General features: G+C 49.0%; 1 protein-coding gene across 2 annotated transcripts in view; it reads left to right on the plus strand.

Moving 5' to 3' along the window:
* USP40 (ubiquitin specific peptidase 40) overlaps nt 1-22,554 on the plus strand; it is a 74,571-nt gene that overhangs the window by 22,461 nt on the left and 29,556 nt on the right. The window contains exons 6-12 of one of the 2 annotated variants that reach the window (XM_083154588.1): nt 561-707; nt 1,665-1,808; nt 2,968-3,096; nt 10,428-10,514; nt 12,178-12,288; nt 13,271-13,544; nt 13,634-13,715. In XM_083154588.1, the coding sequence (XP_083010714.1) occupies nt 561-707; nt 1,665-1,808; nt 2,968-3,096; nt 10,428-10,514; nt 12,178-12,288; nt 13,271-13,544; nt 13,634-13,715 (974 nt within the window). The remainder of the gene's footprint in view (nt 1-560; nt 708-1,664; nt 1,809-2,967; nt 3,097-10,427; nt 10,515-12,177; nt 12,289-13,270; nt 13,545-13,633; nt 13,716-22,554) is intronic. The other variant, XM_083154589.1, reaches the window with a different exon arrangement.

Genomic DNA, 22,554 nt, shown 5'->3' on the forward strand with positions numbered 1-22,554 from the left:
GCAGGTGGGGTAGATGTAAGTGCATAGAGAACTGGATTTGGGTGGGTTATATTTTTTTCTGTGCAGGGTAAATACTGGCTGCTTTTGCATGTAACCCACAAATGTTAAACCATTTGAACACACGCCCCCCCCCCCCCCCCCCCCCCCAATCGAACTCTCTGCACTGGTTAAATCTGCCCCACCTGCAGTGCAACATGGTTTTGCCCAGTTGCTTGCTTTTTTTGCTTTACATACATGAATCAGGCCCTTTGTATGTGTTTAAAACTAATTTCTGTGCAGTTAAACTGGCATCCCAGCGTCTCTGGTGCACTTTCCTGTCTTGCTGCCTCTCTGATGCCAGTTTGACCCAAGATGTACAGAAGACCGTATGGTGTATGAGGACGTATCTGTATGTGAGGTCACTGTTGCATAATTTGCATGTATGGATGCAGTGTGATATGGTTTAATATGAGCTGATTATTAATACATATTAAGCTAGATGTTAAATGAAAAACATTTAAAGGCCATTCATAGCTGCTGGACCCTTAATAACACCTGTTTCCTTCTCTACCTACATTCAGGAAGATTTCCTTGACCTTACAGTAGCCGTGAATGACATGAATAGCCTGGAGGAGACTTTATGTAACATGTATGTAGAAGAAGAAATGTTTGAGGGTGACAACCTGTACCGTTGTGGAGCCTGTGACAAGCTTGTCCCTGCTGCTAAGGTAGCTGAGAATGCGTCATTGATTCGTACTCACTGGTATTATTCAATAACACTCTGAATTCTATGTTGTTCTATCACTGATGGACTTCTTGGTCCATTAAAGCACTAAGGAGGTCATTCTGGTTGGCTCACTAAGCAGCCTTAGTTCGCTGTGGGGGGGGGGGGGGGGGGGCGGCGAATGCTCGCCCTGCTGCACAGCGATTTTACCTGCTGCACTGCGAATGGATGTTGTGCATACAGATGGAGCCGGCCTTAACTTTGGCCGGCGCTTGTCAGATCCCTTGCGCTGGCGAGCGCCGGCGAGAGAGGCTGTGACGCGTGTGCGTCACACACACGCGCATCCCAGTCTCCCGAAGGTGGCGATGCGGGTCCCTGCCCGTCTCGGCTTCAGGGAGAAGGGCAGGGTTAGGGGGACAGCGGGGCGGCGAGGGGCACCAGGGGAGGTGGCAGGGACCTGGGACAAGGTCTGTGCCACGGGGCGCACAAGCGTCTCATGCGCGCGTGCGCCCCTGGCGGGAGCTGGCCGCTGGCGGGATTGGCGACAGAAACGCCAGCCCTGCAAAGTTAAGGCCGGCTCGATCTGTATACATCCATTTGCAGGCCCCAAATCATTCCATGGTCGCCGATCATCAAATTATATCTCTAGTGCGCGCAAATCTAAGTCAGTCGCTGCAGACTTCCGGTTATGAGGCTGTGGTCACGAGGCTGAGGCTGGTCTTCATGGGTATGCCCAGCAAACGCAGGGCATTCACATGCTTTCATCCCCTGCCCGCCTCCAACCCCCACCCCGCGTGCGAGCACAATGAAGACTATGCAAGTCTGCTCATGCGAATATGCACAGTCATAAAACATTGGTTCCCGTCGCGAACACGTCGGGGACTGAGTCAACCAGAATGACCTCCTAAATGTACGTTGCATTCCCACCCACTACTGTTGTATGTCTCTATCTTTCCTGCAGTCCGCCAAGCTGGGAAAGTTACCGGCCTTCCTCACCATCTCTCTGCTGAGATTCAACTTTGACTTCACAAAATGTGAGCGGTACAAGGAGACGTCGCGATACACCTTCCCCACCCGACTCAACATCCGGCCATTTTGTGAGCAGGTTTGAGAGATTTTTTTGGTATTTTGGTCAGGATAACAGTTTCAATGTACTAATACTTCATTACAAAATGTGTGCATGCAAATGGTACAAGTTCATGTGTGATTCTATTGCCTGAAACCTTATTGATGCTTCACCACCCCCTGCAGAATAGATTGTACTAAGGTGACCACAGCCTCTAGTTTTTTTGGCGGGGATTGCAAGTCTCATAGATTGATTACCGGATACAGCAACACTGCCGCTTCACAAACTTGCACCATTACATAGCAGTTGTGGTCTTCGAGAGGGTGGACCAATCAGATGCCACAAATAGCTGAGGACTGGATACAGCGGTCGACGCTAACTGATGGCTGATGTTTACGCAGTTGATTGATTATTTGCTAATTCACATGAAACCCCACGCAGTGTCTAGAAAGTGGCTTGAACAAGTTCAAATAAAAAGGGCCGTCTTGTGGATGTTTCGATAACACTGACTTTTGTCTTAGTCGCACAGCCACTTGCACAGAGCGCATGTTCAGCCAGAGACTAGGCTTACCATAGAGTGCCGCAGATGTTGATGGTGGTCACCATCCTGCCCCTTGGTGGACTATCTAGAACCACTGGTGGAACTACGTTGCCCACGTACAATGTGTGTGGGAATTCCAGGACTTGCACTCACTAATGCACAAGGGGAAGGCTGAAACAGCACATTGTCGCACCCACACCTCCGCCAATGGGTCCTAATGCCGACAAAGCCATCCCTAAGTCTGTCCCAGAGGCTTGGGATTTGTTCTACCACTCACACACCCTCTGGCTTTTGGAGATTGTGTGTAAGTGGAGAAGCCTCATCGACTGGTGGAAAGTATGGGGAGAATATACAAACTTAGGGCCATGGTGGGAATTAAACCCATGACCTCATTGCTGTGAGGCAGTAATGCTAACCATTACACCATCCGTACTACCCAATTAGAAAATGTTCTTTTTCTTGGGGTTTATACCACTGCAGGGTTTTCAGTATGATCTGGATACATTAGGGGGATTGCTCTGTGAAACAATCAAGAATCTAATCAGATGTTTCCTTTGACAATCCTAATCTCTAGCTTTTCTTTCATTACAAGAGTTATTTCTATGTTTTTCTGTTCTGCTTATTTTCCTGTCTCTTTACCAATCCTTTCCCATGTAGAATCACTTGGAGGACTCTGAGCAAACCTATGAGCTGTTCTCTGTTATCATACACAAGGGTGGATGTTATGGGGGTCACTATCATGCCTATATCCGCGATGTGGACGAGCTGGGGAACTGGAATTGCCAGGTAGGTTCCTTTGAGCTTTCATTGACAGGGATTTTGCTGATTGTCTTCCAGAGACGTTTTATAAGGTCCGAATAGGTCCTAGAATAAGTGATGAAGTTACAGTAAAAGGGCCGAGCATCTAAACCTCCATATATAAATGACCTGAACAGTGTGGTCTAATGATACTGTACAATGAATGGGGAGGGAGAGAGAAGCATTGACCCCAGCACATTTGGAGGAGGATGGGGAGAAGGCACAGATCCTCCTGTTCCGATGGGTGCGGATTGAAAAGTCTACAGTGCCTAATTCAACATGCATCAGGATGATACTGATAAACCTTGACACAAGTAAGAGGTCGACATGAAAATGATTGACGCATGGAAAAAAGCAGGAGACATGAGATTTTCAAAAATGTTTTGCCGATTTCGACAAGGACCGTCAATTAGTGTAGCAGGTACCCTCGCTTCAGGCATACTGCTTTGCTCCGCACGCACTGCACTCGATGGATGTTGATGTATGAAAAAGTTTAGAAAAATGTATAAAATCGTGAAAAACTCATGTCGTCCTTTTTATGTGTCGACCATTGCAATGTCAACCTTCTGTCGACCTAGTGCAGTGATGGATAACCTTGACACTCCAGCTGTTGTTGAACTTCACATCCCAGCTTGCCGTGCATGGTGAAATAGTAAAACTGTAGCAAGGGCATGCTGGAATGTGTAGTTCAACAACAGCTGGAGTGTTAAGGTTCGCTATCACTGACCTAGTGCATGTTGATCTTAGTGTTCCCTCTAGGAATTTTTTGGGGCAGGGCGCCGCTGCATGGGGGCAGTGCAAAGGGGGTGGACCGGGCTTGCCGATGTCATCATTGTAGGCGGTCCTGGGCCACTGATGTCACTAAAGGGGGTGTGCCTGGGCCACCGCATCACTGAAGGGGGCTTGCCTGGGCCACCGCATAACTAAAGGGGGCGTGCCTGGGCTGCCGCGTCACTAAAGGGGGCGTGCCTGGGCTGCCACCGTCGTACAAGGGGGCAGACCTGGCCCCGCCGAAGTCCCTGACCTGCCGGGGAAGCCTAGCACCGCCGAGATTGCGATGCCTGGAGCTTCCCCGGGCACACCAGCAAGACAGGCAGCAGGCTCTTTTAGCGGGGTGCTGCTGGAGGGGCAGGGCGCATTTTGCCCTTTAAAAATTGGGCAAAACAGCCTAGCGGGAACACTATGATCTCTTGTCAACGTCGACCTTTTAAGGGTCAACCCAGACACTCTAGAACAGTGGTCTCCAACCTTATTTGACCATGAGCTACTCGAGACAAAAAAAGACAAAAAAAAACTCCCGGAATTTGTCCAATGACCCTGATACTATGCCGCACACCGTAATGCCCCTGCACAATATGCCGCACACCGTAATGCCCCTGCTCAATATGCCGCACACCGTAATGCCCCTGCACAATATGCCGCACACTGTAATGCCCCTGCACAATATGCCGCACACCGTAATGCCCCTGCTCAATATGCCGCACACCGTAATGCCCCTGCACAATATGCCGCACACTGTAATGCCCCTGCACAATATGCCGCACACCGTAATGCCCTTGCACAATATGCCGCACACCGTAATGCCCCTGCACAATATGCCGCACACCGTAATGCCCCTGCACAATATGCCGCACACCGTAATTCCCCTGCACAATACGCCGCACACTGTAATGCCCCTGCACAATACGCTGCACACTGTAATGCCCCTGCACAATATGCTGCACACTGTAATGCCCCTGCACAATACGCTGCACACTGTAATGCCCCTGCACAATATGCTGCACACTGTAATCCCCTGCACAATATGCTGCACACTGTAATGCCCCTGCACAATATGGCGCACACCGTAATGCCCCTGCACAATACGCCGCACACTGTAATGCCCCTGCACAATACACCGCACACTGTAATGCCCCTGCACAATATGCTGCACACTGTAATGCCCCTGCACAATACGCTGCACACTGTAATGCCCCTGCACAATATGCTGCACACTGTAATGCCCCTGCACAATATGCTGCACACCGTAATGCCCCTGCACAATATGCCGCACACCGTAATGCCCCTGCACAATATGCCGCACACTGTAATGCCCCTGCACAATATGCCACACACCGTAATGCCCCTGCACAATATGCTGCACACTGTAATGCCCTTGCACAATATGCTGCACACTGTAATGCCCCTGCACAATATGCTGCACATAATCTCACTGAGCACAGCAGTCAGCCTCCCAGTGATGGGAGGCTTGCTGACACTCACCGCGCGGGTCTGGCCGCTCCAGGCTTCCAGGAGCTCGAGTGCTGCGGCTGTCTGGCTGACACCCAGCCTCTGACACTCACCGCACAGGGATGGCTGCTCCAGGCTGCCGGGAGACATTGGGCTGCGGCGGTCTGGCCGATACCCAGCCACTGACACTGCGTGGGGCTGGCCGCTAGTACCTGTGGTGTGGCTGCCTGGCTGACACTCTGCATGGGGCTGGGGCTGGCTGCTCTTTGCCCCCCTCTGGAAGGCGGCAGGCAGCGGACACATGGGCGGGCGGCAGGCAGCGGACACACGGGAGGGCGGGCGGATGGACACACGGGAGGGGGCAGGAGGGCACAGTGGTCGAGCCACCCGTTTCGCTCAGGCGAGCTACCGGTAGCTCGCGAGCGACGGGTTGGCGACCACTGCTCTAGAACACTGTAGACCTATCAGGATGAAGGATCAAATCAGACTGTTTACGGGATAGATGGGGCCATCATTTTATTACTAGTTAAAAGTCCTTCAAAATGACGGCTTCTGCAATGTACTTTCACTTTGCACTGTGTCAGTTTTTAGCCCACAAACTCCTCACCCCACCCCCAGTCCCTATCTGCTCCTACCTCCGATCTCTGTCTTTACAGCGCCCTCTCTCCATATCCAGCAAGTTTGAAACAGATCAGTGTCCCTACAAAAATAGCTTTCACTTTCTGTAATGACATCTTTTAGCACACAATGGAGTGATTTGTTCCGTCGAGTGGCCTCTAGTGGTCACTGGCGGTATGTCACCTCCTGAGTAGTGAGCCTTATAAAATCTCCTGTTGCTTAAATTAATTGTCATTGTGAGGAGGTGACGACACCATCTTTATAACATGCATGTTTGACCATTTTTCATTACTTCAATCAAACTTCATTATTCTGCCCTAAAGTGCAAATGGAAATTGCAAAATGTATTAAAGCCATTTGGGACAATTGTTGGTGCAGGTTTTTGGTTAGCATTTGTTTTAATAAAAGGTGACCCTTATTTGTGCCGGAGAGTCACTGGTCCGGTGTTATAACTGTTATATTAATGTAGATATCCGGGTATTGCAATTTGTGCTGACCATATTGGTTTGTTTGGCTCTTTGTAGTATAATTCCCGGTACTTGTTTCCTAGCACGGCCACACCGATTTACATCGGGGTGGTCGTGTCGGAAAACCCGATTTTTTGATTGAATGAAATGTAAATCGGGTCCCTGGGACCCGATTTTACATTGGATTCAATGTAAAATATTCCCAACCCCCCCAAATTTAACGCCGTAAACCCCACCCCACGATAGACGCCAACCCGAAGCGTGGCGAGCGCAGCGAGGGGCGGCGGTGCGCGTCCTCCGACCTTTTCATTCCCCTACTATCCACGTCGGCGTGGAGTTGAGAATAGAATAGTGTGGCGAGCGCAGCGAGCCACCGAGCCCGAAGCGTGGCGAGCGCACGCGTATACCTGTGAAGTTATACGCGTCCCCTCGCGGGGCTCGCTGCGCTCGCCACGCTTCGGGCTCGGTGGCTCGCTGCGCTCGCCACACTATTCTATTCTCAACTCCACGCCGACGTGGATAGTAGGGGAATGAAAAGGTCGGAGGACGCGCACCGCCGCCCCTCGCGGGCTCGCTGCGCTCGCCACGCTTCGGGTTGGCGTCTATCGTGGGGTGACGACGGGGACATCTATAATGTGAAATGGGTCATATTGGCCCATTTCACATTTTTCACATTTTCTCACGATTTCAATGTTAAAAAATATTTTAACATTGAAGCCTATGGAAAAATCGGGGGCATCGCGTCAGGACCAATGTTAATGGTCCCGACCGACGCGATGCCCCCGATATTTTACCTTTCCCGACACGATTTTAATGTTAAAATATTTTTTAACATTGAAGCCTATGGGGAAATCGGGGGCATTGCGTCGGGACCAATGTTAATGGTCCCGACCGACGCGATGCCCCCGATATTGTGTCCTAGCCGGCCAAATGGACCTGATTTCAAAGGAAATCGGGTCCATCGTGTGGATCGTGTACCTTAACTTAAAGGTATACGATCCATAAGATTGTGGCCGTGCTAGGAAACAAGTACCTAATTCCCCATCTTGGACAGAAACTCCATTGTCTGAGCCTTCTAATAATGTCATTAGTAACTGTTTGATGCCTATTTTTTTCTATGTTGAGTACAGCACTGTAATGGGAGTGATTTCAGTTATTGGTTTCATATGCGAATAGAAAAAGAGGGGGGTCAGGTGCAAATGCTCCTGATGGGGCGCCTGTATGTGCTGTTCTGCCTTGCAGCAACCAAAGAAAGGGGGTGTCAACCCCTAAATGGGCAAAGAAAAAAGCAAAATGTAGGTTGCGCTGTATTGATGACAGGAGGTATATTAAATGAAAAAGGTGTACATTTATTTATACATAAACACAATTGATAAGATATTTGATAAAAGGAACCAATTAAATATACTAATTGTTCAATTTAAAAATAGCTGCTTCCGGTGAAATTAATGGTGGGTAACGTCACCTTAGTAGTGATGAATGGCTCAATCCTGCTTTATGGGCCCAAAAGCTTAGATGTGGATGGGATGTATATGCTTCCTCCAATTAAGTCGTGGGGGTGGCGTGCCTCCCGTCCCAATGGAATATCTGAAGCGTTGTTTATGTCCACTTTCTATGGCCGGTCTTTAAAGAGGTGGCATTCCTCCAGAAGGTGATGCCGTGCCTAGGTGGAGCTGGAAGGTTTCCGGGGAGCTGTTACTGTCCCGTTTTTGGACAAAAAGAGCACTTTCTGTTGACCCAAATAGTATCCGGAATAGCAGCAAATAATAAAAGCAATGGCAATGTGCCTGTCGCCGACGCGTTTCACTGCCTGTAGCAGCTTTTTCAAGGTGGTCTTGTTTGGCACATGGTCTTCAATAATTAGGCATCAGTGTACACCTGTACAAAATTAATCAACTAACTGTAGTCAAATTTAGATAATAAAGGTATACCATACTAAGCAGGAGACCAACCTTTCATAAAAATGTAGGTTTATACTTTAAAACGAGTATTGCAAATATGTTTAAACTGATAAAAAGTAAAGTACATACTTTTCAGTTCGAAGCCGGCGTCACCTGACTTCTGGCTGTATACTTCTGGTTTCGGGTGGAACGCATATGACCCGCACAGCTCTTTTTACTGCGCTGATGTGTGGTGTTAAACATACACACTGGAGGCGTTTAAGCTGTAATTAGTGGCTCCCACATGCTGGCTATATTTATATATACAGGCAGCCTGAGTGGATAACGCGGCAGTGAAAGTAAGTTTGGCATGGTGCCGCTGCTTCCGGTTTCCCCCTTCTGCGGGAAACACGGACTTCCTGTCTGTACATCCATGACAGGACATCTGTATTTGAAACGCATATGCGGTCCAAAAGAACCCGGAAGTATGTGGAATTGGGTGAGTCTATTACAGAGCTATCTAAAAACCTTGGCGTTATGCCAACAAAAAAATATATATATATATATATATATATATATATATATATATATATATATAAATAAAAGCAGAAACAAAAACAATATTATACATACTAGGAAAACAAGCTATTACTTATATTGCTACTGCATGTCAAGCATACATGGATACTTATATGCCGGTTATGCATATGGTTGGGAAAGGGGAGATTGGGTGACAGTTACAATTAAATAATATATGTGTTAACCAATCGTACATGAATACATGGATACATGAGCATTTGAGTAGAAAGATGCGAAAGCATAAAAACATATATATTAGAGGTATTATTTGTTCTATGAAAGAATTTCTATACATTCCAGAGGTATTGTATTTTAATGGGTCTAAAGTTAATATTGTAAGAACAGTGAGGTGACCTCGCTTCAGTTAGGTTTTTAGAGTTGAGGATGAGGGAAAGAGATGAAGAAGAGGGGGGGGGGGGGCTTAATGTATGGGGAGGGTTAGGGTACATACTTATGTCCGTGGTTGTATTTATATCACGGAGTTCAATTCAACTGCTTCGTTCAGACCCTCTGGATGTATGGAATTCAACTGAAACATCCAGAAGACTTGCTTACACAGCTTTTTGAACCTATCTCCCCCCCTAGAGGTTTCTGATATGTGCTCTAGGCCCAATAGAGTCAGGCCTCTGGGGTCACCTGCATGAGTCTCCGCAAAATGCCGTGACACACTGTGTGACAGGACCTTATTACAGATATTCATGCGGTGTTCCAGAAACCGTACTTTAATCATTCTTGTTGTGCGACCTACATATCTTAGGCCGCAAGGGCAGCATAATAAATATATCACATATTTTGTGTTACAGTTGATAAACGAGTTGATTTTGTACTGTTTGCCTTCCTTATTTGTGATGTTGGAACTGGATTTATTCTGTATATAGTCACATGTTATACATCTGTTACCCCCGCACTAAAAGAACCCTTTAGGTTTCTGTAATAGCCACATCTTTGCATGTTCCTCTGTTGCTTCTTTCTTAATAGTTTTAAGGAAGCTAGGGGCTAGCATATTGCGTAGTGTTTTGTTTCTCTTAAAAATAAAGCGAGGTTTAGTTGGTAAGAGGTCTACTAGCAGTGAGTCCTGTTTCAGGATATTAAAGTTCTTATTTATGATTTCACGTATTTCATTCGAGTGGGTATTAAATGTGGATATGAACATTAGTTCTTTATTATTTATTATTGCGTAGTGTTTTGTTTCTCTTAAAAATAAAGCGAGGTTTAGTTGGTAAGAGGTCTACTAGCAGTGAGTCCTGTTTCAGGATATTAAAGTTCTTATTTATGATTTCACGTATTTCATTCGAGTGGGTATTAAACGTGGATATGAACATTAGTTCTTTATTATTTGTATTCATATTTTATTATTTGTATTCAATATTATTATATTGGTTTCATATGCACCTGATTGATTTAATTTATCAGTCACTGTTGTACTAACATAACTCTTTTATGTCAGTTATTCTGTTATGTTTGATTGGTGGACTTTGTCCACTGGTGATTTTGAAAAGAATCGGATAATTACATTTTATGATCCTGTCCCCCATTGATCTGTAAGCAGACAGAGAACAAGAAGACAGTAGTGGAGGATACCGGGGAAGAACAGGACTGTGCTGCTGATATTCTTGCCACTGTTATTGCAGAGGTATGTGGGTTCCATACACAGGGCTGGGGGCTGTAATCTTCCACCGTGTCCACTACTACTTATTACGGTACACATTACTGCTTATTACGGTACACATTACTACTTTATTACTGTACACATTACTGCTTATTACAGTACACATTACTGCTTATTACGGTACACATTACTGCTTATTACGGTACACATTACTGCTTATTACGGTACATATTACTGCTTATTACGGTACTTAGTACTGCTTATTACGGTACACATTACTGCTTATTACGGTACACATTACTACTTATTACGGTACACATTATTGCTTATTACGGTACACATTACTGCTTATTACGGTACTTATTACGGTACACATTACTACTTATTACGATAGACATTACTGCTTATTACAGTACACATTGCTACTTATTATGGTACACATTACTACTTATTATGGTATACATTACTACTTATTACGGTACACATTACTGCTTATTAAGGCACACAGTACTACGTCTTGCGGTACACAGTACTACTTATTACGGTACACATTACTGCTTATATAGTATACCTTCATATTACTGTACGCATTGCTACCTCTTGACGGTACACATTACTGCTTATTACGGAACACATTACGGTACTTGTGTATTTTGGCGGCGCCCATCGCATCGCATACCATAACGCATGCGATAGTATGCAATGCGACGCGATATCGCGCAATATTGTACAATGGCATACAATTGGGAAATTGTATGACATTGTATATGGCATACAATGCGATGCGATGAAAGATTGTATAAGCACCCTAATGGGTGCTTACACTGTTAAATTCACCCCCACGCCACCCCCCCACTATAAACGTGAACCCGAAGCGTGGCGTGCGCAGCGCGCCCGCGAGGGGTGGCGGTACGCGTCCTCCGACCTTTTCATACCCCCACTATCCACGTCGGCGTGGAGTTGAGAATAGAAAGTGTGGCGAGCGCAGCGAGGCGAGCGGACGCGGATACCTGTGAAGCCCGCGAGAGGACTACGATACCTGTGAAGGTATCCGCGTCCCCTCGCGGGGCTCGCTGCGCTTGCCACACTTCGGGCTCGGTGGCTCGCTGCGCTCGCCACACTTTCTATTCTCAACTCCACGCCGACGTGGATAGTGGGGGTATGAAATGGTCGGAGGACGCGTACCGCCGCCCCTCGCGGGCTCGCCGCGCTTGCCACGCTTCGGGTTCACGTTTATAGTGGGGGGGTGGCGTGGGGGTGCATTTAACATTGTAAGCACCCATTAGGGTGCTTATACAATCTTTCATCGCATAGGGGGTAAAAATCACGTCGCATCGCATGCCATCGGGTGCATGGCATGCGATGCGATTTAAACATTGCGCGATGGAGATCGGGGGCGCCGCCAAAATACACAAGTACCCACATTACTGCTTATTACGGAACACATTACTGCTTATTATGGAACACATTACTGCTTATTACGGAACACATTACTGCTTATTATGGAACACATTACTGCTTATTATGGAACACATTACTGCTTATTACGGAACACATTACTGCTTATTATGGAACACATTACTGCTTATTATGGAACACATTACTGCTTCTTGAGGTACACATAGCTACTTATTAAGATAAGGAACCTTGAACCCTCTCTCATAATCTTGCTCTCCTCCTTTACTAGGCGGGTGTAGATAAAATGGTTCCTGTTGATCAGCTGAGTAATAGACTTCTGGAACACACCGGATCTTCCTGGAACAAGGTGTACCGGAAACAGCACGGAGTCCTCCGCAAGGTACAAACATCAGATAGGCGTAAGAACATAGAACATGGTTACTAAGAGACTTGTGGAAATTGGAAATCTGCAGTGAGTTATCTGATAGGGCTGCACTGAGAAAATGTGTCTGGTCTATTCACAAAGGGGCCTTCAGGCAAACTGGGTAGCCTCAGTGGGTTTCCCCCCCAGTAATGATGCCTGTCACATATTAAGTAGCAACAAGTCCTTATAGTTCTGTTAAGGCGACTGTATATAACTATTGTTGACATCGGCATTAGTCCATGTCCCTTTGGAACTTAGTCTAAACTACAGATGTAGCGCCTCTGATCCTTGGCCGGGGATTGCCAGCATGTCTCCGCTGGTGATCGCCGGCGCAGAGGCGCTCCAGCTGACTGGGACACGCTAGCGTTTCACGCGCACGCGTGTCCCAGTTTCAGGACGGCGCGGCGGCAACCTGTCCATCTCCTCTTCAGGGAGACGGGCAGGGATTGGGGGGGCGGTGGAGCGGCGAGGGGCACCGGGGGAGGTGGCAGGCAGCGTAGCCACGGGGCGAGCGTCTCATGCATGCGCACCCCTGCTCCATCTGTATGTACCACACAATCACACACACTTGTCAGTGGCCTACCAATGGAAGGAAACCAGAGCACCTGGTGAAACTCAATACAAGCACACACAGAACATACAAACTTGCACACAGATTCTGGCCAGTTCAGAATCTAACCTGCGGCATGATGGGGCCACAATTTAGCTACCCACTGTGCATCTGTCCCACTGATTATAAGGCGCCAGTGGTTAAAGGGCAGGTGTCAGTCATCCTCACTCCCCCTCCCCAACCTGTTTCCCCCTACACTCTGATTTTCTCTAAGACCTATATAGCATCTGGCCTTCAGTCTGGTAATTAGTTATTGTGCAGAAACAGCTGCTGCATCCATCTAACAGAAACTGTGCATCTAACTATTCGCTGACTGTGTTCCTCGCTGAGTGAGCTGTTTCTCCTTAGTTCCTACAGAGTCACCCCTCCATCTTCCAGTTAAGCTCAGACGGTTCGCTGGTGGGCTTAGCCCATACAGTAAATGGCATTGATCCTCAATGTTGTAAGCCTAGCAATACAGGAAAGACGACAGCCCCGAAGCCAGGCGCCAGCCATTGGTTCGACTTCAATGACTCTTCAGTGCAGTGCATCCAAGAAAGAGACATTGAAAAGCAATTCCAGGGCAAGGAGAGCGCTTACATGCTGTTCTACCGCAGCAGCCAACTGAAGAGACCACGAGAAGGTAACGCAATGTAGGGTGCATTTATACATCTCCGGTCATATCACGCTGCCAGGGTGTGTAATATGCAGAACCTATGTGTTTCTTTGTAGCAAAAGGTAACGTACGGTTTGGACTCCCTGACTACCTGTTACGCCAGATGGACCAGGAAAATGAGGAGCTTCAGAACAAGAGGCAGGTTTTACCATTCACCTTTCCCATTACACCCCCTGTATAATGTATAACAATGTACTGATCACCCCTAACCAGCAATCCTTGAGTACTCAGACCTATTGCTTATAGCTGTCACTAGACCAGCCAACTAGTAGCCACACTGGTTACATGGATAGTTGGGGTATGAAAAGGTCGGGAGGACGCGTAACCGCGTGCGCTCACCACGCAAAGGTTCCTGGTGTGCTGTATGATATGGTGACCCAGCAGTTTGGCCAGGGGTCGGGAGGATAAAAAGTGTGAAAGAGAAAGCGAGAGAGGATATGTGTGGCCTGTACAGTGCGTATGTGATTGGATAGGTACGGTATATAAAGGTTATTTCTCCTTCATCCACTAGGTGTCACTGGAGTTACACTGGGGAATAGAAGGCGACCACAGGGAGCATGGGCACTTTAAAATAATTAATCAGTGTGACCAACTCCTCCCCTTCTACTTCCCCTCCCAGGCAGTCTTAGATCGTGCCCAAAAGGGAGCAGGTCACATTTGGCTCATCTCCTGGGCTTTTTGATAATTAGGGCATAAAGCAGCAAGTTTTGCCTTTGAGGACAGGCAGATAGTTGCTGCTACTATCTGCCTGCGACGTGGGAGCCTGCCGGAGGGAGCCGGCTGCTGCTTAAGGGTTTGCGCCCGGCTCCCTGGCTGACAGAGACCACCATCTCTGGAGCTGTAACGGGCGCTGCTCTCACGTAGCGTGCACCCGATCCTCCCCCAGCCCCACCGCCGACGGCATGGCCGCAGCACTGTGAGTATTACCCTGCCTTCCTATTAGAGGAAGGTCAGGGACACAAACGGCGGTGCAGCAGAGGGTTTTTTAAACCTGGCGCCATTATGGGTGACGGAGCTGCCAGGCGGGGGGCGGAGTTACCGCGCGGTACTTCCCAGCAGGCCTTGGCATACCCCAGCGTTCCTGCAAGTCGCGGCGGCCATCTTGGACATTTGGCGCCGTTTGAACACGCTGCTGGAGGCTCCACAGTTGCGCTGCAGATCTATCCTGACTGCAGTTGGGCGATTCCTGTCCCCTGGTGACCGTCCTGCTGAACGCTCTATCCGGTCTGTGAGTTACAGTGGGGATTAGAGCTAGGTGGAGACAGTTTGGGCTGTGTCTCAAACTTAGAGCTATAGCGCTCCTAGGTATATGCCATAGCGCTGTACAAAGCTCTGTGACAGCTCTTTTACTTTCACTGTCTCTCCCTTCCAGCATAATATATTGCTGCCTATCCTATACCTACTATCTGTGATCAGTCTGGTAGTGTGTGGTGATTGCTGGGTGTTCTGTTGAACCATGGCAGGGGGTAGCTCCAAGAGGGTTACTTGCAAGAAGTGTGCTGTTAAATTTACACCTTCTAAGGAGGGAGACTCTGTATGTGATAAATGCGCTGCTTTACCCCCAGCTCCAGAGTCCCCCGTTCATACCCCTGTTTGGGCTTCACAATTAGCTGATGTGATGTCTCGTTTAGCTTGCGAGCTCTCTGCAGCTCAAAAGGACAGAGAAACTTCCAGAACTCAACAGGCTTCCTTGACTTCTGCTGTGCAGAGCTTAACAAAGGCCTTGACACCAGCAGAGGGCGCCATTGCTTCATCTTCTAGGCAAAATCCCCCTACCTTACTCAGGAAAAGGGTATTACAGCCCTCTGGGGATTCTGGGGAGTATGACGATATGCCTGATCTGGAGGAGGGCGAATTTGCCCTTCCAGATAATTATGATGATGATGATGTGGAACCTGAGGCTCAGGCGTTAGTTACGCAAGAGCCGGCCCCAGCCACTCCAGGTCTGGAGGACCTTGTACATATGGTAAAGGTTGCCTGCAAGGTGTCAGATGACACAGACATTCCTGCTCGTCCTTCTTTCTTTGGAAAGAGACAAAGGCAGTCACCCACCTTCCCCCCAGCGGAGGAGTTGGATGAACATATATTGCAGGCTTGGAATCATCCTGATAAAAAATTCCAGGTACCTCAGAGGTTTCTGGCTGCTTATCCTCTTCCACCAGAGGGTAGAAAGAGGGTCGAGATTCCTCCAGTAGTGGACTCTTCAGTCTCTCGACTGTCCAAAAAGACGGTTCTCCCGGTGCCGGGTGCAACTACTCTTAAGGATACTTCTGACCGTAAGTTGGAGGTAACCCTTAAGAACATTTTTTCAGCAGCTGGAATTATTCAGCGTCCGGCCCAGGTCGGGTGCTGGGTAAATAAAGCCATGGGGGTATGGGCTTCTCAGATCCTAACAGAGGTCCGTGAGGGCTCTGACCCTGCTTCTATTGTTCAGCTGGCTGAACAGATCCAGGAGGCATCCAATTATCTAATAGACGCCTCTTCTGACGTCTGCATGGTTGCAGCCAAGGTTTCGGCCTTATCTATATCAGCTCGCAGAGCTCTCTGGTTACGCCAATGGCAGGCTGACGCAGAGTCCAAGCGTGCTGTGGAGGCCCTGGCGTTCAATGGGGAGGTTCTTTTCGGGCCAGAGCTCGACAAGTGGATCTCCCAAGCAACGGGGGGTAAGTCCCACTTTCTTCCCTCAGCGGCTCCTCCAGCTACACGCAGGACCCCTCAAAGGCCCTCCTTTCAGTCCTTTCGGCCTTCGACCAGATTCAGAGGTCGTTCCAGAGGCGGAGCTCCATCTAGAGGCTCCAGAGGACGAGGCAGAGGCGCCTCGGCAGCTGTCCAGGAGCCCAAGTCCTCAAAGCCAGCAGCATGACTGTCCACGGTCTCATCTGGGGGATCCCAGAGTCGGGGCCCGACTGCTGTCCTTCTGTCACATCTGGCTGCAGTCTTGTCAGGACTCGTGGGTAAGGGATCTCGTGACCCAGGGTTACAAAATCCATTTCAGGTTAGTCCCTCCAAACAGGTTTTTCAAGACCGGTCTCCCAGTCTCAGGAGACAAGGCGCAACTTCTGTTGTCAGCAATCAACAAGCTGCGGACAACGGGAGTTGTGATACCAGTACCCGAGGATCAGCGTACTCAGGGATACTACTCCAGTCTGTTCCTTGTGCCGAAGCCGGATGGCTCGGTAAGGCCTATACTAAATCTAAAGGATTTGAATCCGTTTCTACAAGCGGTCAAATTCAAGATGGAGTCCCTGCAGTCGGTGATTCAGGGACTGGAACAGGGAGAGTTCCTGGTATCCTTGGATATCAGGGACGCATACCTGCACATCCCCATCTGGCCTCCTCACCAGGCCTTCCTCCGGTTCGCTATACAGGAACAACACTGGCAGTTCCAGGCCCTGCCGTTCGGTCTCTCATCGGCCCCCAGGGTCTTCACCTACTTGGACGATCTTCTTCTGAAGAATCGTTCGAGGGAGGCCCTGTTGTCCAACATACGACTCACCCAGGAGACTCTCATCAGTCATGGGTGGATTCTGAACTTTGCAAAGTCTCAGCTACAGCCGTCCCAACGTCTTCTCTTTTTGGGGATGATTCTGGACACCCAGCAGATGAAGGTTTTTCTACCACCCGACAAAGTTCAGTCCCTGCAGGTCCTGGTCAGGTCGGTCTTGCGACGGCCACAGGTAACGGTGCACCTTTGCACCAGACTCTTGGGGAAGATGGTGTCCTCCTTCGAGGCGGTACAATATGGCCGCTTCCACTCGCGCCAATTCCAGTTGTGTCTCCTTCACCAGTGGTCAGGGTCCCACCTGCATCTTCAGCAGCGGGTGACCCTGTCTCCTCGAGCCCGTCTGTCTCTGCTGTGGTGGCTCAACTCCGAAAACCTGCAAAGGGGCAGGAGGTTCGGCATATGGGAGTGGACTCTCCTCACCACAGACGCCAGCCTTCGAGGCTGGGGGGCGGTAACGCTGGAACACCAGTTCCAGGGTTTATGGACGAGGCAGGAGAGCTTACTCTCCATCAATGTGCTGGAACTCAGAGCAGTCTACTATGCTCTTCTGCAGGCGGGACACCTGCTGCGGAGCAGAGCAATCAGAGTTCAGTCCGACAACGCCACAGCCGTCGCCTACATAAACAAACAGGGCGGCACTCGGAGCAAGGCGGCGATGAAGGAAGTAAGCAGGATCATTCTCTGGGCTCAGAATCATGCTCAGGCCTTGTCAGCGGTGTTCATCCCCGGAGTAGACAATTGGGAGGCCGACTTTCTAAGTCGGCAACATGCCCACCAGGGGGAGTGGTGCCTCAACCCTCAGGTATTTCAGTCCCTAGTACATCGTTGGGGGTGTCCGCAGGCGGATCTGATGGCGTCCCGCCACAACTTCCAGCTCCCAACATACTTCGCGCGGACTCGAGATCCTCAGGCCGCAGGGGTGGACACTCTGGTCGCCCCTTGGCCGTTCCAGTTCATTTACCTCTTTCCTCCCTTTCCGCTGATACCTCGGGTATTACAGCGCATTCGCAGGGAGGGGGTAACAGCGCTTCTGATAGCGCCGGATTGGCCCCGGCGCTCGTGGTACACCAACCTGACGGATCTTCTAATCGACGAGCCGTGTCCGCTACCTCTTCAAGAGGACCTCCTCAGTCAGGGTCCCTTCATCTACCCAGATTTAGGACATCTACATTTGACGGCGTGGCTGCTGAGAGGTCCATCTTGAGACATGCAGGTATCCCTAGGGCGGTGATACCTACAATGATGAGGGCCAGGAAGGAAGTCACCTCCAGACACTATCATCGTATTTGGAGATCCTATGTGGCGTGGTGCGAAAGACGCAGAGTGTCCTCTACTCTGTTCAAGAAGGCTCGGTTGCTCCTGTTTTTACAGGAGGGGTTAAACTCTGGACTTAGACTGAATACACTTAAGGTGCAGGTTTCAGCACTTTCAGTTTTTTTCCAGAAACGTATAGCTCTCATTCCGGAAGTCCACACGTTTTTCCAGGGGGTGCTGAGGCTTCAGCCCCCTATTCGTCCGCCTACGGCTCCCTGGGACCTAGAGTTGGTCCTCAGGTACTTGAGGTCATCGATTTTTGAGCCGTTAGAAGAGGTGGATCTTCGATATCTCACTTGGAAGGTGGTTCTTCTTTTGGCTCTGGCCTCGGCCAGGCGCGTTTCGGAACTGGGGGCGCTTTCTTGTCGCTCACCGTTCCTCCAGTTTCACCCGGACAGAGCAAAGCTCCGTACCAGTCTCTCCTTCCTTCCAAAGGTGGTCTCAGCGTTCCACGTGAACCAACCCATAGTGGTTCCAGCATTCACAGAGGCTTCACCTGAGGATAGGTCTTTGGATGTGGTGAGGGCCCTGCGGATTTATGTCTCTCGCACGGCCTCTCTTCGCAAGACGGATGTCTTGTTTGTTACCTACGACCCAGTGCGTCGTGGATGGCCAGCTTCAAAGCAAACGCTGGCCAGATGGATCCGTCTGACTATTCGTCAGGCATACCTTGCTGAGGCTCAGACGCCTCCTACTAACATAGGTGCGCACTCCACCAGATCGGTGGGTCCTTCATGGGCGGCTGCCCGTGGGGTCTCCTTGCAACAGCTCTGTCGTGCTGCGACATGGTCAGGTCGGCACACCTTTGTGCGTTTTTATAGGTTTGATACCTTTGCGGCACCAGCTTCTCAGTTTGGCCGCTCTGTTTTAAGAGGATCTCAGCGCTCACCCACCCGGGTTGAAAGCTCTGGGACGTCCCCAGTGTAACTCCAGTGACACCTAGTGGATGAAGGAGAAACAGGGATTTTGTACTTACCGTAAATCCTTTTCTCCGAGTCCACAGGTGTCACTGGACGCCCACCTCAGCGCTGTTCTCCACCTGTTACGTTCAGTGTTAGGTTCCTATTGGGTAACCTCTGGAGTTTTCCCTTGTCAGGGTTATTTAAACATGGTTATTACACACCTGTCTCGTCTGGTTTGACTCTGTGTGTGTGTTTGTTTTTTCATACATATATATTCTTTTTCTACTATACGTATTGAATGATGTTATGTTGTGATGAACCTCCTCTCGGATGTGTGTTATATCTTTCTGCTCCCTTTCGGGCACGATCTTTATGACTGCCTGGGAGGGGAAGTAGAAGGGGAGGAGTTGGTCACACTGATTAATTATTTTAAAGTGCCCATGCTCCCTGTGGTCGCCTTCTATTCCCCAGTGTAACTCCAGTGACACCTGTGGACTCGGAGAAAAGGATTTACGGTAAGTACAAAATCCCTGTTTGGCTGGTTCTGGAATCTGATAGGCTTGCCTGAAAAGGGGAGTTTTCAATGAACACTTGAAGGATTGGAGACTGGAGGAGAGTCCTGTGCTTGGGAGGGCTTTCCACAGAGTGGGTGCAGCCCGAAGAAAGTCCTGCAGTCGTGAATGGGAGCAAATAATGCGTGTGAATGAAATACGTAGATCTTGTGAGGAGCAAAGAGGTTGAGTTGGGAGATAGTTTGAGATAAAGAAGATGTACGCTGGTGTTTGGTTAATGGTTTTGTGCGTAAGTAAAAGTATTTTATATTGAATATAGTACAATACAGGTAACCAATGGAGTGACTGAAACCGAAGCTTTGCAGACGATAAGCGTATGGTGAGGAAGATTAGCCTCGCAGCTGCATATCCCCCTTAGTTATGGATATTCTTAATAATCCTCAGCACAAGTGCTTCTTGCATTACTGAACGGTTGTGCTCTGAGAACTTCAGTCCATGACAAAAAGGATCCATCCTGGTCCTTACAATGGGAGTCATGTCTCTCTCAGCAGATGACCGCTTCTGTGTAGTCTTCCCTTATTAGGACGTGATCACAAGTGGCATTTATTTGCATTTGTGTTTTGGTCAGCTTTTGTGAATGACCAATTCCAGGTCCTTACATAAGTGTTTTATATACAGAAAGAGATTATGGGGGCGTGGCCTAGATGCTGATCCGAATGGACGTGGGTCACTGAAGCTCTCCATATCCAGAGCCTCTATAAGTCCCCAGGAGAGCTATAATACACCCCAGAGATCACAGGGTACCTGTATACTCCCTCCGACATCGGTGGAGTTGAGCTGCGGAGCCGGGGGACACTCCAGGAGTCCCTGCAGGTTGCGGCCTACTCCCCAAGGTGAAGCCGGGGCCTCGATTTTTACAGCCTCCCGAGGTGCCGCTCCAGGGAGCCGTTTTGGCGCTCGGCGGCCGCCGGAACCTGCAGCGCCTCTCCCAGATAAGTGAGGCGTCCTGCTGGATACCCCAGGGCAGGCTGCTGCCTGAAGATCGCCTCTGGGGCTGCGGGGGCCGCCGGCTGAGGCGCCTCTGGCTTAAAAGCCTCCTTTCACACAGACGCGGCGGCCATCTTGGAAACGGAGCCCTGTCACTACAGGGCTCTGATCCTCTTTGCTGAGCTGCTGACCCTAGGAGCGCAGTAAGTGGCACTTTGTGCCTTACTATAATAGCCCATTGACCTGCTACCCAGCGCTCCCCTTAAATCACTGGGACCTATTGTATATATAGACATAGTCCTAAACTGCTCTCCATACCATCATATCGGGTCCCTGGGATTGGCTCCCCCTGAGCAGTGCCTGTATAAATATCTGTGGATATACCCCCACCTAATATACTGATATACCCTGATCTATTTGGTGGGTCAGATACCAACTCCCATTTACACAAAGATATAAAGGACCTAAAGGACGTTGCCCTGCACTAATCAGAAAGTGAGAACAATATCTCCAATAGTATATAAGCACTGGAGATAAGTAAGCCTGGAGCGCCACCTTGTGGGCCTAACAAATAATTGCAACTCCAGAATTTCTCTCTACTGCCAGAAAACTACTCAACAAACTGCTGGAGGTTCACGGTGACTTCACTCCTAACTCGGTACCCCACGGAGCGGTCCTCCTGCTGTCCGGTATTGCCGATGTATATTCCTGTCCCCCCTAAACAAGTGATTCAGGTTCTAAAATGAAGAATCAATCTGCTTACTAATGCCTTCCTAAGGCCACCCTGGGGGGGTTTGGCGGCTGCCCTCCGTCACGGCGGTTCCTTTATTAGATGTATGCACCAATGGAGATGCAACTTCTTCTGTTAGTCTAGAATGTGGATTTCTTTAGCAGCGTTAACTTTGTAACAAAGAGGAGACCAGATACTACTGTCAACGGCAGAGAGGGTTCCTCCCGCTGAGACCCACCTATTACATTACAGTCCACCTACTGTCCTCTAGATATACATGAGTCATAGGAAAAGTAGGAGCAGAAAGGGTGTAGCAAGCACTACGAACACCCGTGTGGACACTGATCTTCGTAAATATCTGCGTTCCCAAACCAATTCAGACATGGCAACAGAGCCACCTCCTGCCTCCCCGATCCACTCCTCTTTATCAGAGAACTCGTCGGAATTGAGGGAACACACGTCTGTGTCCATACAGCCAAATACGATTGATATCCAACAGATATACAAACTACTACAGACTCTCCCTACTAAGTCGGATATCCCCACCAAGGAAGACTTCGCTTCTTTGGAAAAAAATCTACGAGATGTAGTCCACACAGAAATTGCCGGGATAAAAGAAGACTTGACACAGCTGGGCGCACGAGTGGAAAACCTTGAAAGCTCAGGTGAGGCGGTCAATACCTTTCACAAAGCTCTGGCAGACACCTTTAGATTACAAGCGGAGGAGATCCAATCCCTTCGGGATCACCTTAATGATATCGACAACAGGGGGCGGAGGAATAACCTCAGGATCAGAGGGATTACGGAAGATAAAAGAGAAATCAACCGAAGTTGATTGGGAGCGCTTTCCACCAGCTGTTCTCTCAAAGGTAAGCAGCTGCTATATAGGGAGTAGTCAGTTCCCTTGGGAAAATACACAGAAGAAAAAACAAACTAGCAGCGCTGGGGTATTTCAACAATCAATGACAAGTGAATCAATTAATAAAAAGTTATAACAAATTTAATGACACATAAATCACAATTTATC

The sequence above is a fragment of the Crinia signifera genome, chromosome 7 (genome assembly GCF_055691185.1).
Source record: "Crinia signifera chromosome 7, ASM5569118v1, whole genome shotgun sequence".
Lineage (NCBI taxonomy): Eukaryota > Metazoa > Chordata > Amphibia > Anura > Myobatrachidae > Crinia > Crinia signifera.